Source organism: Pseudopodoces humilis, chromosome 3 (assembly GCF_049639895.1).
Source record: "Pseudopodoces humilis isolate 2021_Gansu_Grassland_sample_001 chromosome 3, ASM4963989v1, whole genome shotgun sequence".
In the NCBI taxonomy this organism is placed as follows: Eukaryota; Metazoa; Chordata; class Aves; order Passeriformes; family Paridae; genus Pseudopodoces; species Pseudopodoces humilis.
This window is the reverse complement of record NC_142202.1, coordinates 29232769-29256945: the sequence shown is the minus strand read 5'-3', so window position 1 is coordinate 29256945 and position 24177 is coordinate 29232769. Positions and strand designations below refer to the sequence as shown.

General features: G+C 42.1%; 1 protein-coding gene across 4 annotated transcripts in view; it reads left to right on the top strand.

The window, feature by feature from the left end:
• DAAM2 (dishevelled associated activator of morphogenesis 2) overlaps positions 1–21744 on the top strand; it is a 237998-nt gene extending 216254 nt beyond the window's left edge. For all 4 annotated transcript variants that reach the window (XM_014261243.2, XM_088053801.1, XM_088053799.1 and 1 more), the window contains 3 exons: positions 1800–1931; positions 14131–14301; positions 15680–21744. In XM_014261243.2, coding sequence (XP_014116718.1) covers positions 1800–1931; positions 14131–14301; positions 15680–15895 — 519 coding nt within the window. In that variant the 3' untranslated portion in view covers positions 15896–21744. The remainder of the gene's footprint in view (positions 1–1799; positions 1932–14130; positions 14302–15679) is intronic.
• The last annotated feature ends 2433 nt before the right edge of the window (positions 21745–24177 follow it).

Here is a 24177-nt window from a genome sequence, read left to right as displayed (position 1 = left end):
ACTGAATTTGAAATTGAAGACCACCTAATTTTAATTTTATTTGAAAAATACTGCTCCCCAGTAACAGTCCCAAATGCCATAGCTTTCAACAGTAAGATGACAGAATTGTTATACTCACTTGCCAGAGAAAGGGGGAAGGAGAGAGTAGAGCAACTTTCACCTAAAATAAGCTTCAAAATAAGAACGGAAAAGAGTGGCTGAAAAAAATATGCATAATTCTTAGAAGCATGTGAAGTGACATTTCTTGTATTTGTAAAGTTCATTTCAAAGGGATTGTAACAGACAAAATTCACTGCAAAATTATATACTGAGCAGTGTTCCCATGACTGTTCTTTGTGATGTGTTAGGAAAACCACTGGAGAAGAGGATGTAATACAAAACAGGGGAAGTAGCATTTCTTCATTGTGGGCTTTCTCTGGCCACCTCCTTATGGCTTTTCCTGCCCCTTTTCTTCTTTGTGGTCTTTCTTTGGGGTGGTTACATTCTCTTTCCAATTCACACCAGAGCAAAAGATATATCATGTCAGATTTTAGATTGTTGACTGCCAGAGTAATTTTTGGCATTCAGCAGCACTGTGTGGAGCAAATTCCAAGATGTTTCTCAGCATGGATGCTTATAAACCTACCCACAGGTGCTTAAAATCCTACCCATTTGGCTCTGTGAACTACTGTTTTGACAACCAGTAACAGAGAGTACCCAACACGCATGGTGCTAGAGTTGCAGCCAGCACAAAAATGGTTTTTTTTCCAAAGGGAACATAAGGTCAGATTGTAACTTGACCTGCTGCTTCATGCTGCTCTCCCTATAGGGAAAGTCAGGCTTTATCATTCCCACTGTTTATTCATCTGAGAATAAATATGAGGTCCAGATTACAATTTCATTGTCCTCATTGAGACTGTCAACAGTACACAAGCCAAGTGCAGGCACAAGAGACATCAGTCTCACTATAAATTAGTCATTTCGAGGAGCTCCGTAGCTCTCTCCATGTTTCAAGCATGATGATTAAAGTAAGGGAAGAGATAGCTATGGGTAATCTTGGTTTAAAACTAAAATACTTGAGCCAGAAAGAAAGAATCTTGAAATCAATATTTTTTCTTGTTGTAGGTAGCAGACAAATAGATCTTTGTTTTCTATGATTTTATGTATTGTTATTTCTTTTACCATGACTCTTCTTAGCACAATAGCCCCAGTTTATATGGTCACTTTTCACTTAACACACATCCAAGCTAATGCTTAGCAGGATGCTAACAAATGTTGTACCTGGCATCTGTCTACTTGTTCTTCAGTGGGAGAACCAATTTTGATGTATTTTTTGCTGTTCACCTGGTGCTTTTCAGAGAAATAAAGAGGAGATCTAGAGCACATTTTCCCAAGTATACAACATTTTGATTGACCATGGGAAGAGATGATGGAGCAAAACTCTTTTTTAAAAATCCTAAAGTCCCTTGCTACACAGAGCTCTTTATCATTTGTCATTTTGTATAGGAAAAAAATTGCAGCACTTCATGTAGTTGATGCTTAAATTATAAAGTTGCTTTAGAAACTTTGCATGTTGATGGCTTTCTTGGGAGTGGTTGTTGTTTGAAGATAAGTTAAACTGTAACCAGGACCTTCCTTCATCCCACCTTGACCTCCCCTCTCTCATCTAAAAACTTCTTAGTGAGAAAGTGATTTCTAAGTTAGAACTCTGGGTGAATGTGGGAGCAGAGTATCCTCCGCAGTGAGTGAAACAGATGGACTTCCTCATCACTGAGGAATCTTTGACACTTGCCTGTCTCTAGCTCTTACTTCTTTTTCAGGAACTGGATTACCAGAAGAGACGTATGCAAGAATCAGGGGACAGGTTTGTTCCCGTGATGAGTGATTTCATCACTGTGGCCAGTTTCAGCTTCTCAGAGTTAGAAGACCTTCTCAATGAGGCTAGAGACAAGGTAAGAGTTCCTTTTGAAATGATTAGAGTTTCACCAGCTCAGTCAAAAGCCTGAATTAAAATGGAAACAGCAATTTAAGTTGCTGGGACTACAGTGAAAACTTTAATAGACACTGAAAATTGTTTAGGCTGAAGTTTCTTATTTTTTCTAATGTGGTCTATATCCACTTAGAATATATTTTAGGATTAAAAGAAGGATCAGTGCTCTTACTCACTTCTTTCTAATCTTCCTTAACATTATTCTTGTGTGGCATAGAATTGCAATGGCAGTATCCATAACAAGATACCACACCTTGCCACAGTGTGGAAGCAAAGACTTCGTATCTCTTTATCTTTTCCTTCTGACTGCATTCCACTATGCTCATTCAGCTGGGGATATCCGTGCTTTGTCTCTTTCCTTTAAAAATGTACCTGGTAGTTTGGTGTTCTGGTTTCTGCTAAGATGGAGTTAATTTTCTTCTTAGTGGCTGGTACAGTGCTATACCAGCTATGCTTGATCTTATCCACTTCTCTATTAATAAGTGTATTTCAGTAGAAAGGTAGAAATCCCAAACATGTGTGGTTTGTCTGAAGTTCTTACACACCCAGAACCATGTGCATGTTATTCTCCAGGTGCTGCAATTATAACTTTTCTCTAAAAAGTCCTTTTTCTATTTCTCTGTTTCTGTTGCATCTCTTCTGTATTTTTCTTTTTATTCTTGGATTTCTCAGCCTCCTTTGGACTGAATTCTTTTGGGATCCTCCCTCGTGGGAGCCCTGCTTATCTCAGTTCTTATGATTCGAAGAAAACTCCCAAGCTCGTTAGAATCTTGTTTCTTGTGTTTATTAGAAGGTCATCACAAAACTTAACAGGTCTCTCCAGGCTGGCTACACAAGGTTAATCTTTGCCATCTGGTACATTTCTTTCTTCTGATGGTACAAACAAGGCCTTGTGGCACACTTCATGTCTGATGCACAAAATGGCCCCAAAATATGCAGTTCTTTTATCTTTATACCTATTTGTCGTGGTTTTAAAGCAGTAACTAAAAAAATTACTAGAAAACTTACTTATTTTTTGCTGTGAGATACGGATTAGAGCAAGAGCAAAACAGGCTTAAAACTTAAAAGGAATAAAGAAAGTTTATTAACAAAACTACAAGAATAAGAACACCAGAATAAACTTTCAGAAAACTCCTTTATCCCCCACTACCCAACCATTTCCTTGTTCACATGACAATATAGAGACAAAAAACTTTGGAACTTTGGTGTTTAAAACAGTCCCAATTCCTGCTAGAGTCTTTTCAACAACCTTTGTAGAGAAACAGAAGTATTCATCTGCTAATCTATGGAGTTTCTCACAAGAAAGCTATTTCTGTTATAGCTTTCTATTTTTCTGATGCCAGCTGCCCGGAAATCCTGTCATCAGTTCACTCCTCCCATTTCACATCACTCTGAGGTGTGTATGGGTCAATGAGTCTAGGGATGCCATTTTTAAGGATGAGTTATTCAAAGGCAAAAAGTTCTCTTCATCTGTCTTTGTGTGCTTCTCTGGAAACAGAAGTTTTCTCTTTGCTTTTACAACAGCCCCAAATCTTCGACTATTACTTCTCCCCGCTCTGTTCCAGCACCTCACGGTATCACAGTTACTCTACCTTTTTGCTCAAAATCCACACTTTGAACACTCTATTCCTCCCAATATACTCTGTCATGAATTAAAGGAGTTTTTTCCAGTACACTATTGTCCATCTTCATAGCTTTAACAGAAAAATATTTCAGCTTATAAAGCATCTCCTTATTCTCTACCTCTTCTGAAGCTTAATTCTTTTCTTTACTGTCTCTGATAGTTTATAAAGTCTCTTTACATGTTGATTACTCTCTTTTTCTTTCTCTGGAAAAAAAGGATTAATCTGCAAGTCTCATCTGGGTAATGAAAGGGTTAAAATCTTGCCCAGGTTTTGTAGATGGTTCTGTGATCTCTGCCGGAGCAGCAGCTGGAGCTGTCTGCGATAGAAGATTCTTCATGGCTGCTCTGGAGAGTGTGGTCACTGTCTCAGCCCGCCGCAGGTCAAGAGCTTTTTTCTTTCTTTACTCAACAGTCTCTGGTGAATTCAGTCACAGCAAAAACTGCAGCCGAGCCAGGGACCAGCCTGGCCCGGCCAGAGCCTGGGGCAAGCCCTGCAGGCCCCATCTCCCGGCCGGGTGCCGCGGCAGGCCCAGCCCAGCCCCTCCCCGGGCCGCATGGCCTGGGCAGGGGACAGGAAGCCAGCTAAAGCTCAGTTACTTTTCACAGCCAGGAAACAAAGAGACGAAGAAATTCCCAGGCTTATGTCTTAAGGTGGTGTTCACAGGTTGATCTCACTTTTCAATGGTTAAAAGCTGTCAATTTTTAGCAATGGTTAAAAGCTGTCAATTCTTAGAAATGGCCAGCTGTTGGCTAGGAGAAAAAACTCCCATCAGCCTCCAGTGGTTTTAACTTCCTTAGGTGTTTCTCTTTGTTTTCTTAAATGCCAGTCTATCACACTATTTTTACCCAATTAACAATAGACACGTAAATTATTTTTCTTAATGACCCAATGACCCATCACCTCTGTGATGCACTGCGGCATTCTCTGTCCAATCACTTACTACTACCCAAAAACCTCTAGGAGAAGAACATGAAGAAGAAAGAAGGGACAAGAGACAACACCTAAATCCTCCATCTTGTCTCCTATTCTCTAAACTTTTTCACCCAGTGATTTAAAAAAACTTTCTAATCTACACACACTTTTAGCTTTTTCTATCTAACTTTAACAGTTGTTCTCATGTATCACCATGAAAACATGCTCATGCATTTCATGTTATATGAAATTCAGTGTTTTTCTGGATCTTAAAACTAAGTATCAGAAACAAGGGCACACACTCTGTATCTCAGACTCCAACAGCAATCATTTTGTCCTTTCACTGTCTGCATCTCCAGTACCAGATTGGTACACCTAAGGAGTGCTTGTTCTTTGCTCATGGCCAGCACTAATCCTGCTTGTCTCTCAGCTGAATGAGGAAGAATTTGTATTTATTAAAACATCATAAGCATATGAAAATGTTTAGTGAAGAGCAAGTTTTAAAGTAAATTATATGTAATGGCAAATCGGTCCTTGTTGGTTGGCATGTTAAAAGTTCTTGGCTACATGAAGCAAATTGTTATTTCTTTTGGATTGAATTGTTTCCACTCTGGTGTCAGTCCTTATAGTGTTAAAGGACCTATTGCATTACTAATGAAAGCTATGCTGTTGGATGAGTAGGCCTTAGATTTTGAAAATATAGGCTGAGGATCTTGACAGTAAAGCTCCTCATTCATCTAGTTCCTCTGCAGTAGTGTTATTTTGTGATTCAAAAACATTTTCTTACTATGGAGATAAACTTGGTAATAGTGACTTGCAACTGCAAACACAGGAGCCACCTTTGTCAGTAAGGACTGCCCTGGCAAACACCAGTGGGGTAGTAGCTATTGCAACACTCAGAGGGCAAAGCTGGGCAGTCTAACACCACTGAGGCAGTAAAAAATTCTGGGGAGAATAACACGACTAATTTTTTCACAGTATCATAGAATGGTTTGGATTGGAAGGGACCTTAAAAATAATCTAGTTCCAACCTTCTCCCCCCAGCCATAGGCAGGGACACCTCCCACCAGACTGGGTTGCTCAGAGCCCCCTCCAGCCTGGCCTTGAACACTTCCATTTTTAATTTTTGTCATGTTGCTGAAGAAAATACTATTTCCAGTATAATAATGTTCACACTATACTGGCTTTCTAAGCACAAAAAATATTTTACATTCTGTGACCCCACTAAATTTACTGAGAAAATCTTGGTTTTCTCTGGTTTGGGGACTTCTGTATTATGACTGGGTAAATTTTTCAACTTCAATATAGTTAGGCTCACATTTCCCTCTGTCCATGGCTTAGACTGCACACTTTTGGTTTGGTGTTAAAGACGGTGGTGCTCCTTTCTTTTTGGCACACCAGGACAAAAACCCAATTCATTTCCTTTATAAGTTCAGTTGGGGGTTAAAAACCAGCAAGTGGTACATGTCCAGCACAGCAACGTAATTCTCCTTGATCAGACACTTGCAGGAAAAATGCCATTCTTTTGCTTTAAAAATAACCAGAAATCCCTGCAGACAGACCACTGTGTCTGGAAGGTGTTGCACACTTTTTTTGACATGACCAACATAAAGCAGTCAACATAAAGAGATGTTTTATTTTAATGACTATAACATGCTTAGGAAACATTACTTTCTCCTCACACACCCTTGCTATGTTTGAACATACACCATTCCAACTTTTGCTCAACCTCTGGCTTTGGTTCTTCCACTGGCGAAGAGATGCTTTTAGACTCCAGTAAGGGAACTGTCTGTCCTTACCAGTGTTGAGCTATTTCTCGTGTTTGCTTCATTTTATTTTGGCCCTCTCTTCTTCCCCTTGTTCCTCTTCTCTTTCTTAAAAAAAAAGGGGGAAAAAAAGGAAAAAGAAAGCTGTAAATTTTCAATGAACCAGATGTGCTTTGCAAAGTTTATAGCATCTCCCAACTTCAGTGGGCTCTCTGTGCTTGTTGAATCACAAGCTTTTTTCTTACCATGGAAACATAATGAAACTAGGCAATTAAAGGAAGAGAAGGACCAAGAAATCTGATTATCCTGTTCTTTTTTTGATTTCCCAAAGCAAAGCAAATTAAGCAAAAAAGGTAGTGGGGCAGGGAGGACTTTGAAACATAACCAAATAAGCCTATGAAGAACTGGTCTGACTCACAGAGTTATTAGTAATAATGAAGCCCTAGTTTTAACAGCTGGAGGTGGATATCCTAAATATAGTTGTGGCTAATTGATTATCACGAGTTAATCAGAGTCATGTTTCCTCAGCTGGGATTTAAAACAATATAACTTACCTTTTCAAACTGGGGAAGTTTTTTATATATTTTTAAACTTTTTCAATATTATCAAAAGTAATTTCTTTACTTATGGAAACAATGCATTACCAAGGCATGATGCTGACCTTCTCAGCAGACACTATTTTTCACAATCGCATGCAGTACCTTCTCACACTACTGGGAATGGCGAGAAGCACAACACGGACTCTCTTGTGGGTTGAACAGGAGAGCTAGGTTTACTACCTCAGATCTTCTTTTATAGACCGATATGCGGAAGTACAGAAAGGTAAAACTCTTATTGGTTAGTGAACTAACCATTACCATCATTGGTCAGTAGTGTACACCACCCCTCGACCTTCTCTTGCAAGAAAACAAGAGACTGACAAACAGCACCTGCAAGGCTGTCTTCTATCTCTGAGGATTGTTTTAATTCCTCATTATGATTTCCCAGGCCGCTTTCTCAGGCGAGTCTGAGAAAGTTACGCGGCCTGTTTTTCCAATGGCACTGTGCTCCCTGCTTTTGCTCATATTTAGCATCCATAGTACCTTTTTGGCCTTTTTGCTCAAACAGAACCATTCAAAGTCAATGGCTGTGGGGAGGAAGTGATATTTTAAATTTAAGGGACCAGGTTGTCAGGTGCAGGCATCCATGTTTGCAGAGGAAGTATTGTAACTGTACTTATCTTCATGCAGTAAACAGATGGCTTGGTTAAGAACTAATTGAAAACCTAGACCAACTCCCTAAGAAGGCTTTCTAGTACAGCTGGTCCTTGTTCTTTTTGTGTTTTTCTCACTTTCAATACCACTTTATAAGGGAGTATGTAGATTAGATCAAGAGATAATGTTTTGTGCCATTTCCCATAAACTGGAAGGTAGGGGCAGGAAAGTGAAACTCTGCCCTGGAATCCTTCACAATTTTTATGTGTTTGAACAGATGAAAAATTGATTTTTTTTTTTTTTTACATAAGAAAGAGGTTGAATTGTATTCATAATTTTTTTTTCTCTGTTTCCTGTGGGGAAGCAATGAAAATGCCCAAGCAGAGGAAGAGTAATCTCCTATGGTATGAATTTTATTTTTCTATTTGAAAAAGGTGACATTTGTCCTATATGAAGCTTTACTATGTACTAAAATATTGACAGGTTAGTGAACTTAGATCACTAGAATTCCTCAGAACTGTTCTGCTTTATGCTTGGTTTATAACAAACCTGTTTTTAAGACACTTTGGATCTTGTTAGGAGTACAAAGTCTGCTTGGTCAGTTATTGCCATTCCTGTGCTAAATGTCAAACCTAAGACTCTCTAGAGACTCTGTAGAGACTACTGCCTGGGCAAGTGTGTAGGAAAAGTGTCTATTCTCAGTCCTTCTGATGACAGTTCCTCTCAAGTAAGGTATTTATCATGATGGAGAAAGGAGTTCAGAATCTGCACCTACATTTAATAAGCTTAGCACCTACAGTAACTGTTTTGAAGAACAGAAAGGCAGTGAAAGCTTGCTGAGTGAAAACTATTTAAGAAAATAGTCATTAATGGCAGAATGCTATGAAGCAAAATAAATACTATAATCTAAGTGCCAGTTATAGGCTGTGCACTTCAGTTGTGCATTTTGGAGACTAGTGTTTTCTGTCAGCCACTGGGAGAAAAAAATAAGGAACGTATCAGGACAGAGACTGAGAAAGTCAAGATGAGGTATACTACAAAAGACACCACCAGCCATTTGGTAAATAAATCACATAGCTGTAGTACAATAACTTAGAACTTCAGATGCTGCAGTGCAGGTTGGCATCTCACATGAGAAATGTTTAAAGCACCTGTAACTCAATGTAACTGTTAAATTCCTGGCAGAATGCTTTAAGAGCATTTAGTTACAAGAAGAGCTGGACCCAGCCCTACCTGAAATTGGCAGGTCTCTTTCCATTAACTATCTGCATTTGTCCCATAAAGAGAAAAGACATTTATTTGACCTTCCTCAGTGCTAATTTGGTGTCTTCATAAGAGCACACTCAAGAGTACTTGTCTGGGGAATACAGTTCATGTTCTTTGGCTGCATGGTATAATTTAGTTGTGTATTGGCTCCTCCCACTAGAGCAGACAGCAGGAATTTTTTGTCATAGCTGTTTTCTGTCCTCCTCATAGAGCCCCATTCCTGCCATTTCCAGAGGTCTTCTGCCACTGTTTAACATTTTGTAGGCAAGCACAGCAGAGTTGGTGTGTGCTGCTGCCCTGCTTACCCTCTCCTTGCTAAAATGGCCTTTTAAAATAAACAACTGTATAAATGATTTGCTTTGCCAAGAGGATAAATTCAATGGAAAGTTTGGCAGAGGAAGCAGAACTGGCACTGAGTTTTTGGACCTGTTATGTCATGGAGCTTGGGGGCCCTTATGGTGCAGAAATTAATTTTTTAATGAAAAAATATATACCATTCTGTGTTACAGTGGAAAACCTGCTGAAACACAGTTTTCCAATTTGCTTTTGCCCATGCCGTCTGTCCCCAAATGACTTCAGGAGCAAGCAAGTTTCACCCCTTGTTCCACAATATTAGAGAACATCACAAAACTCTGGGAAGCATTTTTCATGCGTGAGGACTTAGCTACAGATTTCACAACTGTGCGTGGGAGCTGGTGTTGTTTGGCAGGGAATCTGTCCATGGAGTAGTCAAGCAATCTGTCCACAGTGACACAAATCCCGTGACACTGAGCAGAAGAGAGGGCTGGGATCCAGAGCAGCTTGGTCTGTGCCACTCTGCCTCTTAATGCCCTGAGTGAGGCAGGCAGTGTGTTTTTAGCCACTGTGGGCAGGTAGAAGCCTGGGCTTTGTAACAGCATTGTGGAAGCTGTCTGCAGCAGCTCACTGCCCCTCGTCCCAGCACCGGTGCTTTGGAAAAGCACATGTGGTCGCAGAACCAGAATTACAGAGAAGTAGGAGTAATAAAGCCAGAGGGGTCTGTTGTAGTTTGAACAGTGAAAAGACAGCACGTCTCTCTTTACAGTAGTGCATTACATTAGTGCAGTGCCCTACAGATGTGAACAACTGTCTATTTGCCATTTGCTATATCAGATTAGTGGGGTGACATTTTCTGTTCTGTAACAAATGGAGAACACAAGACTCAGAAAGGAAGTATGAGTTCCCAAGCCACATCATGGGCAGAGCTGGCAGCAGAAGCTGGATCTCCTGACTTGCCTTCCTCTGCTAAGTCAGCTTTTTTTCCAGAGAGGATAGAGAAAGAAAGAGAATGTTTATTTCAGTGAACTCCAGATTTTTCCTTTTGTAGTTATTTTAGGTCATCCAGCTCACAGATTTTTTTGCTTTTCATCTTTCACTGCTTTATAGTAAGTGATTGTGATCACCTAAGCTCTGTGTTACAGGGCAGCAAAGACAGGCTGTTCTCTGCTTCCTTTTGCTGCTGCTTAGAACCCACAACACTCTGTACTCGTGTGTCTGAAAGGCTCCCAGGCTGCTGAGTCTTTCCAGCCCAGCAACACTGTTCCTCCTCGGAGTGGCACTGGGGAGGCAGTGGCAAAAGCCCCTCTTGCCAGTATGGCAGGAACTAGCTGGTGCTAGCAGTTGGGTGAAAGGCCTCGTGCAGAACATTTGCAGACAACACCACCCTCTAAAGGGGATTTCCATGTATGTAGGATCCAAGAGCCCAAGGCAAGGAACCCCCTGCCTTTTCACCCTCCAGCTTCCTTAAGTGACTAGGAAACCCCTGTGGACATTCATGGACTCAACCAGATCATTTTTGTGTGCCCCCTCACTCACCTTTGCTGAGCACAGGAGGAACATGGGGTGGAAGCAGTGCATTGCAAGGTGCAAGAGTCTGTGGGCTGCCCCTGACTTCAGGCTTTGCAGCAGTTGGACAAGCTTTCCTTCTACCTGGCAGCTCTGGTCACTGCTCTTAATTTATGCTTTACTTTCAATTTTCACAGGAGTTAATGACAAATTAAGTGGGAAGAGATTCCAGGTAGCACATCCAATGTGAGCAATGAGCTTCAGGTGCTCTGTGTGTTCAAGCAGTGGTGGCAATCCTGTGCTGAAGTCTTTAGCTGGCATTTCCCTGCCTCCCTGGCTGATTGTCACACTGGAGCAAGCAAGACAAGAAAATAGAGCATACTGAGGTGCTTTATCTCCCTCTGTGGTATTAACAGCCTGTATTGTCTCTGACAAAGCACTGGTGCTGGTTCAGTGTGGATTACGGTAGACTGCTGCACTTTCAAAGAGCCTGTGTGTATATTATATGCAGAAAAAGTTACAGAGAGGGGTGGAGAGACGGTGTAGGTGTGCATACTTGTGTGTAGGTCTTCAGAGGCTTCAGAGAAAAGGAGCTGAATAAAGAAGTAATCTGTTGCTGTTTCTGTGTAGTGTTTCCTTCAACTCCTGCCATGTTTGGTAGCTCAAAGCAAACTTGTATTTTTCCAACACTTTTTTTCCAAGATTCTTTGGGTTTCTTTGTTTCTGGCTGAGAACCCTTTTTAAAGAAAGAAAAGAGAATCTATTGCTTCAAACTGCCTTGTGGACCTGGCAGTGATAGCAGGAGAGGACTGCTGAGGGGAGACGCTGAATCTCTCAGGCTGTGCCAGGAGGTTGCTTTCCTTGGAGATTTCTTCCTCCTGCACTTGAGTGGGAGACATTGTTTATGCTTTACCTGGTACAGCGCCAGAAGGGTTTTTAAGACCTGCTTCCAAACACATTTTGTGCTGGGATCAGAGCCTGAACTGTTCTTACTGTCTTTTCCATTCTGCAAAAGCACCCACATAAGAAAGGGGAAACTGGGGCTGTATTACTATGAGCTAAATACATGCATGAGAAAGCTTGAAGACAGTCCATAGCCTGGGTTTGGTAAATGTTGAGGTTTGTAAGGACGGTCTGCTGCTCTGTGGTTTTGTGCTAAAGTCCAAGCGGGGAATGCTAGGGAAGCTGTGCATCAGGGCACAAGTACTCTCAGGAGTGTGTTCCTGAGCCTACCTGTGCAGCACAGAGGTGTGTGAGGGAGGGTGGCTGGGAAATCAATGTGTGTCCTTACACAGCACTTAGTGTACACATGTACATGCTATTGACAGACTATATGTGCTTGCATTTGAGTGCATTTTGGTGAACAATGCTTGGGAGTGTGAGAGTGCAAAGGAGAGAGTACAACTACTGCAGGACTGATGTCCAAGGGCCAGGGGTTACTGTGAATTTACCATATCCCCATGAGGCCTGCCCTGTGACTGAAGTCCTGCCAGTTGGCTGCCTCCATATGTGTCCTGCAGCCTCAACATTTGCCTTTTACAATAAAAAACACTTGTGATGTATTCACTCTCTTTTAAGTCTGCCCAGGAGCTCTGGCTGCTTTCCTTGTCCTTCTCTCATGCCTTGTCTGTCTATAGTCTCCTCTCTCCCAGGCAACACCCTGACTCAGAGGACTCCAGAAAGATGGATGACATGTAGGAGGAGGTTTCTGAGAGGACAAACTGTAGCTTTATTGCAAAAACCTTCTACCTCCAGGCATTTTAAAAGTGGATTTGAAAGGGAAAGTATGGACTAAAACTACTTGTTTCCCCAGCTAGCTCACTGTCTTCCTTGCCCTGGCTGTCCTGCAGCTGAGATGTGGCCACAGTGTCATTCTCTGAAATTACTGTATTGCCCTCAGGAACTAAGTATCATTTTTTGCATCAGTGGATGTCGTGGTTTTAAACCAATAACTAAGAAAATTACTTATTTCTTGCTGTGAGATATGGATTAGAACAAGAGCAAAACAGGCATAAGACTTAAAAGGGAAAAAAAAGAAAGTTTATTGACAAACTACAATAAGAACACCAGAATAAACTTCCAGAAAAACCTTTTCATCCCCTGTCTACCCACTATTCCCTTGTTTACATGACAAAAGAGACAAAACCTTTGGAACTTTGATGGTTAAAACAGTCCCAATTCTTGCTACAGTCTTTTCACCAGTCTTTATAGAGAAACAGAAGTTTCTTCCTGTTAATTTATGGAGTTTCTCACAAGAAAAACTATTTTTGTTATAGTTTTCCATTGCTCTAATGTTAGCTGCCCAGAGCTGCTGTTATTAGAGCCCACTCCTCCCATTTTCACATTACTCTCAAGTGTGTATGGGCCATGGGTCTAGGGATGGGATTTTTAAGGATAAGTTATTCAAAGGCAAAAAGTCTTCTTCATCTGTTTCTGTGAGCTTCACTAGAAAACAGTTTTCTCATTGCCTCTCAAGGCTTCAAATCTTCCAGCACTTCACTGTACCATAATTACTCTACTTTTTTACTCAAAATTTACACTTTGAACACTCTATTCCTCCCTATTTACTGTCATGAATTAAAGGAGTGTTTTCAAGACCTTATTGTCTATTTCCATAGTTTTAACAGAAAGATATTTCAGCTTAATTAAAGCATCTTCTTAATTCTCTACCTTTTCTGAAGCTTCTTTTCTTTCCTGTCACTAGTAGTTTATAAAGTCTCTTTTCATGTTGATCACTCTCTTTTCTCTGTCTGGATAAAAAGATTAATCCGCAAGTCTCATCTGGGAAATGAAAGAGTTAAAATCTTGCCCAGGCTGTTGTAGGTAGTTCTGTGGCCTCAGCCGGTGCAGGAGCTGGAGCCGTCTGCGATGGAAAGCTCCTCATGGCTGCTCTGGAGAGTGCAGTCGCCACGCCCAGCCCGCTGCAGGCCCAGAGCCCCTCTCCTTCTTCACTCAGCAGTCTCCAGTGAATCCAGCCACAGCAAAAGACCTGCAGCCGAGCCAGAGATCGGCTCGGCCCGGCCCGGCCGGAGCCCGGAGAAAACCCCCTCCACAGGGCCCGCATCCCCCGGCCGGGAGACGCTGGGCCCAGCCCAGTCCCCACGAGGCCTGGAGCTCTGCCGCCCTTCCCAGCCAGGAAACAAAGAGAACCAAGAGAGCTCTGGTTTTACACTTTAAGGTAGGGTTCACAAGTTGATCCCACTTTTCAATGGCCTAAACTGCTGTCAATTCTCAGCAATGACCGATAATTGGTCAGGAGAAAAGACGCCAGGCAGATCCCAGCAACTTAAACTTTCTTAAAGGTAAAGTAACTCCATGACTGTCATGGAGTACATGTACATGGACGGTTAGTGCTCTCCAGTACTATTGCTGTCTGTTGCCCAAAGGATATCCAGGAAAACAGACTCTTCAGGGATAGAGGCACCTGCCTTAAGGAGAAGCACTTCTGTTGCTGGCAGTAGCTTCTACTCTTTTTCTAGCCACATGAATGCTCAGAAGGTATTGAATTACATGGTGTGGTTACTCATAAGCGATCCTTGCTGTCTTTACCAAATTGCCTACCTAATTATGCCTTGTGTTTTCTGCTCCCTTGACAGTATGCCAAGGCACTGAAGCATTTTGGAGAGACGGAGGGCAAGATGCAGCCAGATGAATTTTTTGGCATCTTTGACACTTTCTTACAGTCATTTGCAGAGGCCAAGCAAGATCTGGAGAATATGAGGAAGAAAAAGGAAGAGGAGGAGCGCAGGGCACGCATGGAGGCCATGGTGAGGATCTGGGCACAAGATGTTTCCTTCCCTTACCTTACCTTTTCATGTCTTGAGAGAAAGTCCAATGCTCACATCCTGTCACTGTTTTATGTTCTTCTCCCTGATACTTCTCTTTGGCATCATTCTGTTCTCATATGATGACATTTTCCCTGCTGTCTTGTCAGCTCTCTAGGATGTACTGTTTTACTCCCAAATTACCCTCTTTTGGATTCAGATACCAAATCTAGCCCAGGCATTTTTTGCCCTGGCACTTTGAAGGATGGGGTTGCCACCACCGCATGCCAAACTATCCTGCTTTTGGGCTGCAAGCAAAGAAGCCAGATTTACCTCAGTCCTGCCAAGCTGCTCAGCTTCCAGTCAGACTCCATCATCATCTGCTGTGTGCCTGTCATCTAACAGTGCACAGTGACACAGTAAATGCCCTGGCACCTGCTGCAGCCCACACAGCGGCAGTATTTCTCTCTGACCAGCCTTAATGCCTTGATTACTGGGACCATGTCTGGCCTTGACATGGCAGGAGACCTTTCTGTGGGTTTTGCTGCTAGGAGACAGACATGTGGGTCCCATGGGGCTCCTGTGAACCAGCCTCCTCCTCTAACTTCAGCCTCTGTGCTGCCTGAGAATTCGGCAGTCCCTTGCCCCCTGCTGGTGCCTTAGCCCTGGCTGCTGTCAGGGCCCCAGGCCATGCTGTGAAGAGTTGCTGATTTAAATATTTGCTGAGCCAGAAGCAGTGGGTTTTGCCTTTCAGAAGAGGCGAGAGGTAAAGCACCAGGATTCCAGCAGCCATACTGTTAGACACAAGGATAAAATGCCAGGATATAGGCTCAAGTTTCCTCTCAGCCAGCCTGGAAAGTTCAGGGCCCACTGTTAAAGCACTGTAGGATGGTTTCATAGGCCTAATACACCATGAGGGAGACCTTATGGAAAGAGTCTTCCTGCAATGTGGCACTAGCATTTGCAGAGCGAGCAACATGCTTCCTGATAGCTACCACCATTCCTTGCCAGTTCTACTGATTCTGGAGCTGAGCAATGGAAAGAGAGACCTGAGCTGGCACTACCCTGCTGTAAAATTAATGCAAAACAGCAGCAGCATGGACAGATCCCATGTGTCCTCTTGCTGCAGACCAATTGTGCTTTGTGAGGCAGACGTGCTCTGCTACTCATTCCTCATTCCTCCTGCTTTCTTCTCGCCTGTTAGAAGAGAAGCCCAGCATGGCCTCTTGTTGGTTTTAGCACAGTTGATGGCCTTGTGGATAAGCTCCTACTCATTTTTTCCCTAATCTGTGCTGATGAATTTTAGCTGCTTCTTGACAGTCTACCTGGTGATCTGGCATCTTGGTTAGCTAATCCTAAAATTCTGTGTCCTTCTCCACAGCTAAAAGAACAGAGGGAAAAAGAGAGGCGACAAAAAAAAGCAAAAGCTGGAAGCATCTCTGAAGAGAGTGGGGAGTTTGATGACCTGGTGTCAGCACTGAGGTCAGGTGAAGTCTTTGACAAAGACTTATCCAAGCTCAAGCGCAACCGCAAGCGTTCAGGGAACCAAGGCTTAGAGACAAGCCGTGAGCGGGTAGTGACAAAGCTAAATTATTAATTACAAGAGGAAGAAAAATAATCAACCAAAAGAAGATGATGAAAAAGTGCAAAATAAGGAAGATGAATGTGTGTGATGGCACCTAGCTGACAGCTGCCCCAAAGGCTTTATTTGGTCTGTTAGCTAGAGACATTACCTTTCCATGATCAGCTTTCCTCTCATCCCTCTTCTGTGCTCCTAATTTGAACCATTATAAAAGTGCCTCTGTGGATCCAGCAGGGCCTGTGACTGGGCCACACTGAGCTGGTAGATTTGCTTCTGGGAGTTTGTTGTGTCATCAGAGGCTTCATGGTGATGACAGAAAGTACATGGGCCTTGTAGATGGCCTCACGGCCGGAACAAGATAATTTTCTGTGTGCCAAAATAAAAACAAGTCATGATCTCCATCTTGCTGATAACAAGGAAGACTAATTTCAGACCAACTCTGTAAACAGCTATCACTTCTTCAGCATCTAGACTGGTCTTCAGCGGTTTGTTGGGATGTGGTTCTCAAGTTTCCAGTTCCCATCAAGAATTAGATTTTATAAGCTATTGTTTAGCACCTGAAAAATGCATTTAAGCTCATGTCCTGTATAGTATTTTTGTGTGGCCTACACTGTCCAAAGCAAATAAAGCTTAGAAAGAAGTCTTCAGTTTCTGTAAAAAAGGAAATTCAAGAATCAGGATCAACATACAATAATTTGCAAAAGTCTTTTGGATTCTGTCTTGCTAGAAGAAGTTTTCTGGAATTTCTTGGTGGTTGAGTCTCAAAGCTATTAAATGCATCTTCTTGGAAAGAAACTCAATTTCCTTTAGAAAACTAAGCCACTGCCAGGCTGGGATTACAAGTAGATAACCGGTAGAACCTGTTGTCATTGCTGGAGGCTGGCAGAGAATCAGTGGAAAATTTCTTATCTGTTTGTGAAAGATTGGAAATTGGGAGCTCCCTAGTATAATCCACAGTTCTTGAGTAGCAAACAGCAAACACATTCACTGCCTGCCAGAAGTGAGATTCCTTTTCCACTTGATGCTAGCTGTGATTGCTGCTGGCATGAACTGGTCTCTCTGTCTAACAGCCTGGCCTCCACTGCACACACCCCACTCCTGCTGAGAGAACCACGTCACTCAGTAAGATATGAATGATGTCAAAGGAGAGCCTTGGAGAATGCTGACTTTTTCATTTTGAAGAAATCACTCAGGATGAACCAAGGGAGAGCCCCATAATCAAAACTGAGAGTTTTTTGAGGAGAACACAGAATTGTGTGAACCAAGCAGGCTTTAGAGTTGGGTTAATTCAGAAGAAACAAATAAATTTGTAGTTAAATTACATTAATTAAATATATAAGTAGAAAAGCAAATAACCCAAGAAGAAACTTGAATTCTGTGTGTCTTCATAGTTCTAGGAAAGGGATTGGATTGAGTGGGCTGTCATGGACATTTTTTTTTACCTTTTTTTTTTTTTTCAAACTTGTCTTTTTTTATTATCTTCCCTGGAGAAGGAGAAGTGGAAGAGAAAGAATGGTGATGGATTCTTCCTCCTAGACAGGAAGAAAAGAGAGAACATTTGAGAATAGGGACCCACCATTTACAAATTGTGGCATTAGCCAGCACAAAATGTCAAGGAATCTGAGGGAAGTTAGATTAATCATTTGGTTTGGTTTTTCTCTGAATGTCACTTAACCTCAGGCTCTGCACTGAGTCTGCAGAATAGAACTTCCTCTGCAATGCACACTGCCTGATCAGTATTACACACTACAATATTGGAGAAGCGAATTGTGGTGGTTTTCTGAACACTTTGAGAATTAAATAATTATGTCAACTATGGAGAGAAGCAAAAAGTCAGATTTGTTAAACTCTGATGTTTCATTGTTTACTGAATTTTGAGTCTCCCACCCCAGAATTTCCCCATTTAGGATATTCCAGACTGCCACGCCTCTGTATAATATGCATCGTAAAGAGCTGGTATCTTACAAGAGCTGGATGCATTCTCCTTCCTTACTATCCCACTCTCCTTCTGGGATTACTTATTAACAGCAATGCCTATTGCAGTGTTCACAAGCACCTTGTAGAAGAAATACTAGTTCATAACAGTTTTTAAAAGTTTTAGAAAAAAATCTCACGTTTTAAAGCATTTTTATTTTAAATTACAAATGGATTTTTAGAAATGTCTCTTGTAAATTATATTAACAAGCTCCTTGCTGCTCCCTGAAGTAGACTTGCTATATATCCCAGCCCTTCTGTTTGTCTTGTTTTAAAGCCAAGTAACCTATGCCATGTAAGCCATATGAGAGGTGGTAATATGTGCCAAATTGGTATACAGTTGAGTTTAGATTTGAATAATCCCTGAATTCCAAAGATTATGATCTTAGGGATTGGAACATTGTAGGGTTTTTTCCCTCCCTCTTTGTTCTACCTGGGTTTTGGACTCACATAGAACTTCACATGTAGTGCCAAGGTCAGTCCTGGTGCAAGATGATGTGCAACTACAGCTGCCTCCTTGCTCCCCAGGTACTTGTTGATAAGGCAGACTGTCAGTACGGCAACTGCCAGAGAAGAAACACCTCAGGGAAAACACTTTGAATAGAAATACAGTATTTCCCCTGCCCTGGTATTTGTAAAACCATGTTTGTGTTGTGCTTTCTTAAACTGAAGTCACTTTGCCAGGCCACAAATGTAGCAAAAGCAGAGAGGGTGATAAATCCTCTGTCCCTTTGTGTGCACAGTTCAGCCCTGATTTAAAGAGGTCTCGTATGATGGTATGCAATAACACTTCTGCCACACTGAGAGTCAAAGAAAGCTGCTATAGTTTTGCCACCTCTTTAACTCATACATTAATAATGAGAGATTGTGCAACTCCTGTAAATCAGCTATGGGATCCTTAAAGGGATGGACAGAAAGCTCAGAGTCATGCCCTGATTTAATGCAGATTGATTTTCTCAGCATTCCAGTGCCCCAGGCTTCCCCTGTTTTGAATCAGCAATGGTGGCCAAAAAACTTCCTTCAGTGTGCTGGACAGTCCCTCAGGTTCTTTACTCCATGGTGAAAGTTCAGAAAGAAGGTTCTGGAAAAGCTCAGTTGGGCTCACTGAGGCAAGCAGTGTTTTTATACAAGTAATGACAAGCAGAAAGGCCCATTAAATTATCTACAGTATGAGATGAGGTTACCCACACAGAAGATAAGGAAAAAATTTGCTCTGCTGTAGGGCCTGGCATCAGATTCTTGCTCAAGTCAAGTTTGTCCATGTTTCTCATCTCTTGGGTACTGTGAGTGCATATAATACTCTCTTCTTCAGCAGTTGTGGTTGAGTTGCCAGGTGCTGAAGGAGAATGGAAGATCTTATTCCTCTGTAGGTTTACGAAGCAGTCTGATGTCTAACATCACTGGAGAAGAGCTAGGGTCTGCTGTTGTCCTTGCACCTGTGCCTAGAACCAGCATTTTAATAGAAGTCACTCTGTTGTTGGAAATAAGTGGAAAAGGAGATGTGAGAAAGAAAGGCATAATTGAGGGCTTGTTCTCCTTCCTGCAGAAATATAGTAATTACTGACTTCATGATGAAGTTCCTCACACCTAGAAGAGTTACTTTCTAACTCTTCAGAATTTGTCTCTAGAGGTCTAGTGCTCACTCATCTTTGTGTTTCCGCACTGTTGCTGCATAGGTTGCATTAGGATGGTCCCAGAAAAGACTGAAGAAGACTCCCTCCCCCTTCCACTTGCTTTGAACTAAGTCACTCAGTCTGTTGTGGCTCCAGAAACGCTACAAGGTAAAGTGACTTCAAGGAGCAAGACCATTCCATGCTCTGTAGCACAACCATTGTCCAGGCACTAGTTCCCTACGAGAGCAGAGGTAGAACTAGTGTTCTGAGCTGAGAGACTTCCTCACTAGGGAATCAATTGGATGTCCTTCAGAAGCATTTCTGTAATGTGTTCACAATGTCTGAGGAAGGAAAAGGAATTGCAAAGGATCCTGGTGGGAGGCCGTGGGGCAGGTGTTTCCATAATGATCAGCCCCACTGGCTAAATCATTCCTTTTCTTTAGGAAAGATCATATTTTGAGCTGGGTTGCATGGGAGAAGCTTGTGTCAGGAGTTTCTGTGAGGGGACAGATCTGTTGTACAGTAGATGATGTACATGATATATGCAGTTTTGTTTTTAGGTTGGTTGTTTTGGGTTTTGTCTGTTTGTTTGGGGGGGTTAAATGATGTTTTTAAAAAACAGTTTAAGGAATCTCTATGGGGAACCTGTAAATCTGACACCTCTATTTATTTTGCCATATTTTAGTTTGCTATGTTTGTATGTATACACTGCATTACAGCAAAGACTATTGAGACTGTGCTAGGGCATTACACCAGCTAGAGAGCTGGCTTGGCTCCTGTGCCAGCTGAGTCAGGCCAGGGAATGCAGGGGAGCAGCCTTGGTGTGGGAAGGGAGGGAAGAAAAAAAACCTTTCGTCGTAATTACTCTGCCCCTGGTGATCCTGGTTCTGGGAAAGCACTCATTTTAAAGCTTGTGGTGAACCGATGAAGGCTGGTTATTTTAGAACACTTTCTACAAAAGATGTTTGTTTTTTATCATGCGTCATGGTGAGAAGATTGAAAAGGGTTAAGTTGCTCGCTCAAATTTCACCCTTCCACACAAATTCGGTCCATAATTCCAGAGAAGCGTGACTAGATGACCAAAAGTGGTTCGTGCCCTGTAACTTCTCACCAGATTTAACACACTAGGGAGACAAACTGGGGCAGTTCTCCTTCCTCAGAGCTAATATTCCTCCTTGTCTTCATGGCCAAAGAAAGATTTCATCTACTTTACCACTTTCCTCCTACAGCCCACCTCTCCAGGTTACCCCAGGTAAGCAAAATCTTTCTACTGGTTGATTTGTTACTCATAGAGTCTCTGGCAATCACAAAGTGTTTGGCCATGGCTCCTCAGCTTCTGTACTTGACACAGGAGATTTCTGATTGCCTGTCATCCAAACAGGTAGTCTCTGTTGGCCATTCTAGTTTCTCTTATAGAGGTAGAACCTGGATAATACAATTTGGCCAACTAAAAATATAGAATTCATATATTTATTTATATAATGTATAAAAAAAGCTATCTACTAATCTAAGTAGTAGTTCTGGTGAACAGCACTCACTGAAGTTGGCCAGATTTGCTCACTGTTCCTGCTGAGAAGGATGCCATGAGTCTAGCATTGTGTTCTGACACCTCATTTCATTAAAGAGTCTAGGTGGTTCCAAACCAGAGTCTTCTGTTGTGGGCAGTAGTGTAGAATTGATCCACAGTTCATGTTGCTCTGGTTTTACATCAGCATAATTAAAAGTAGGATCTGGATTAAAATTCTCCTTTAGACACATTTGTCTGTTTACAAGATGTTCTCATGTAGGGCTTGATCCTTTCAGCATCCCCCACTAGGAGCTCTGAGCCAAGTGATCTAAAAAAGCCTCTCTGACAAGCCATTTCCCCCCTTCCTGCTCGCCTTCAAACAGGCTCTTTAAAGCCTTTAAAGTTTTTAGAATTGCGAGGTAATGTTTGGTACCTGAGCCGCTCTGTGCTCAATGCCTCCCTTCCAAGTCATCCCCACCTGCAGCCATCCTGCTCCCCTGCAAGCCTGCTCAGCTTGAAACTCTCTTTGGGAGGTGGCCCTATCTGCCAAGCTAGAAAGTACAGTGCTGCTTACTGAAGTGGGAGGTTGTGTGCTGTTGTAATGCCTTTGGCCTATCCTCATTTCTTAATCAGTTTAAGACTATAAGTGAATTAAATGTGCAAATCCTGTAGTGTCCTTTTAATCTGTATCTTTTTATAAGAATATACTGTAATACTAAAAAAAAAAAAAAAAAAAAAAAGCAAAAAAAATAAAGATATATTGCCCCCCACTATGTCTCCATGCATTTCTTTGTAGTCACATTTTCTGTGCATTTTGCCGCAGTCCAATAGGCGAGTCAGGATTTGGGTGCAGTTTTTTATTAAGCTCTGGATTTTTGTTCAAGAGTGTGCAGAACTTTAGGTGACACCATCACTGCAGAGCTGCTGAGAAACTCCACAGGTTGTTCTGAGGGAACAAGCAACTGCGTGGAACACAAGCACATTCCCCACACTGTGCAAGGGTGAAGAGCTGATCACAGAGCCAGCAGGTTACCATATCCAAGGGTTCTCTTCAAAAACTCTCACTCGTCCTCTTTCAGAACTACATACTGTACACAGAAGTTCACTTAAAGAAAAAGGAAAAAGTCAGATGGTCCTGATATCTAGGAGTTCATAATCTAGACATGGCTTTTCCAAGTGAGGAAGGGAGTGTAGGGAAGCAGCACTGACCCTGAGCTCACATAGCTGAGCAACATCCCGACAGCAAGACCATCGACTCAGAGGAGGAGTGGGCAAGAGAGCATTCCTGCCAAGGAAGGAGTTAAATAAGGCCAGCTGAAAAGAAAGCAGGAAAGCCAACATTAGGAGTGAAGACTTCAGAAAAGCAGGGTGGGGAGTCAGGAGGGAAGTTAGACACAGAACAGCCAGGTGAGCAAGATGCACACAAGGGTTAGGGCTAATTTGTGGCTGAATTGAAGGGTGTACTGAGGAATTCCTTGGAGTTCAGGGGCAGAACCTTGACCTCATTATACAGGCAATGTGTTCAGCTGTTTCATTCATACACAGATCTCCCCATTACTGTTAATGGAAAAAGCCTGCTGACAAAATCATCCTTAAGACACAAAATTTCATTCTCATCTTCAACACATCAAAGGGCAATGCTTTCACCTTGAGCTACTGAGAAGATCATGCCTAGTTTCCAGTAGGAGGCTCGCTGGTTATGCAGCACATTCCTGCAGCACTAAAGTTCCCAGGGACCCCAGACAAAGCCCCCAGCTGTTGACTCTGTCTCTCAGGTGGGAAGAACTGCAGAAATGAGCAAAAGTAATCAGGTTGTAATTGCTTGCACAGGCTGAAGATCAACAGGCAGCAAATGGGAGTCTGAGTTCTCTGTCGGAAGGTTCTTGGTCATTAGAAAGGCTTCATAATCATTAGAAAGGCTTTCAATTTCTCTGTTTTGATCTATTTGGTTCACAAATCCTTGCTAAAATTCAGACTTTTAGGTTCTTGCTGTAGAGATGCAAGGGCAGAGGCAAAGGGATGTTTCTGAAATATCTGCATCATATGAGTGGTAGAGGCAGGATGAAAATGCTGGCACCTCCCTGAATTTTCTACCCTGGCAGCTGGGCTTTGGTAGAGGAAGTCAAACAATTGCTTTTGCTCTTACTAGGAGTGAAACCCAGTGGCATTTGAATTATCTGCTTTGAACAAGATACACATCCTGCCTGGATTGTAAGACTTTTCTTTAATATTTTGTTTGGGGTTGGAGCACGCAATGAGGAGCTGGTGTTCTGCCCTTCAGCACTGATCCATCACAGAAGCCTCCTTCTGTCTTCCTGGTTGACACCTTTCCCATGATTATGAACCTCACTGTCCTTGTCATTGCTGCACAGAGCAAGGTAAATGCCTCATGGCCTTTTCTGAGAAAAACTAGGGTTAGGGTTTAGCTGCCCTGAATGACTGAGAGTGAAAAGTAGTGTAAGGGGAGCTCTCTGCTTTTGCTGGGAAGGGTTGAGTCTATCATTTATCAGTTTTCTCTTTCTTTAACTTTTAGTTTCTGCATAAACAGAAGCTAAATCTCTTCTATAGTGGGCATGGAGCTTTCTGGGAGAAATCTGCTTGGCCCTAGATTTGTACCACTAGGAAATAAAATAATTAAAGTTTGGGGTTTTTCCCCTCCCCCTCAAAGACCAAGAGTTTTGGTGTTCAACATTATTTGATAGATTTTGTTTGTTTGATGTTCCTGTACTTAATGGGCTTGTTGCTGTTTTCTGAGGCACAGTTTCTATTTATCTCTACTTTGCTTAGGCTCACCAGGAGGCAAGGTCCTTTTTTCCCTTTTTGTCTTCCCCTCCCCCTTTTTGCTGTTTTTTCATCTCTTTTGCCTTCTTTACCCTTCCCTTTGCCTTTTTTTCTTTTTTTTTTTTTTTTTTTTTGCCATTTTTCCTCTAATTCTCCCCAGCCAAGAATCAGCAGTGAGGGGGAGGCTTGCCTTGAGTAAGCTGCTGCATCTCTCCTACCATGTGACAGCACTGAACCCCACACATCCAGATGGGTCTGAAATGCTGTGAATAGTTTAATATAGGAATCCAAGAGTTGTTCTTTGCCCACCTTGTTTTAGATGTGGGGCACGATTGTGTTGAGCCAATTTCTTGAGTGCTCATGGACAGAGAACACAATTCTAATTACATTCATTTTAAAAAATAATCAGAAAATGGGAGGGG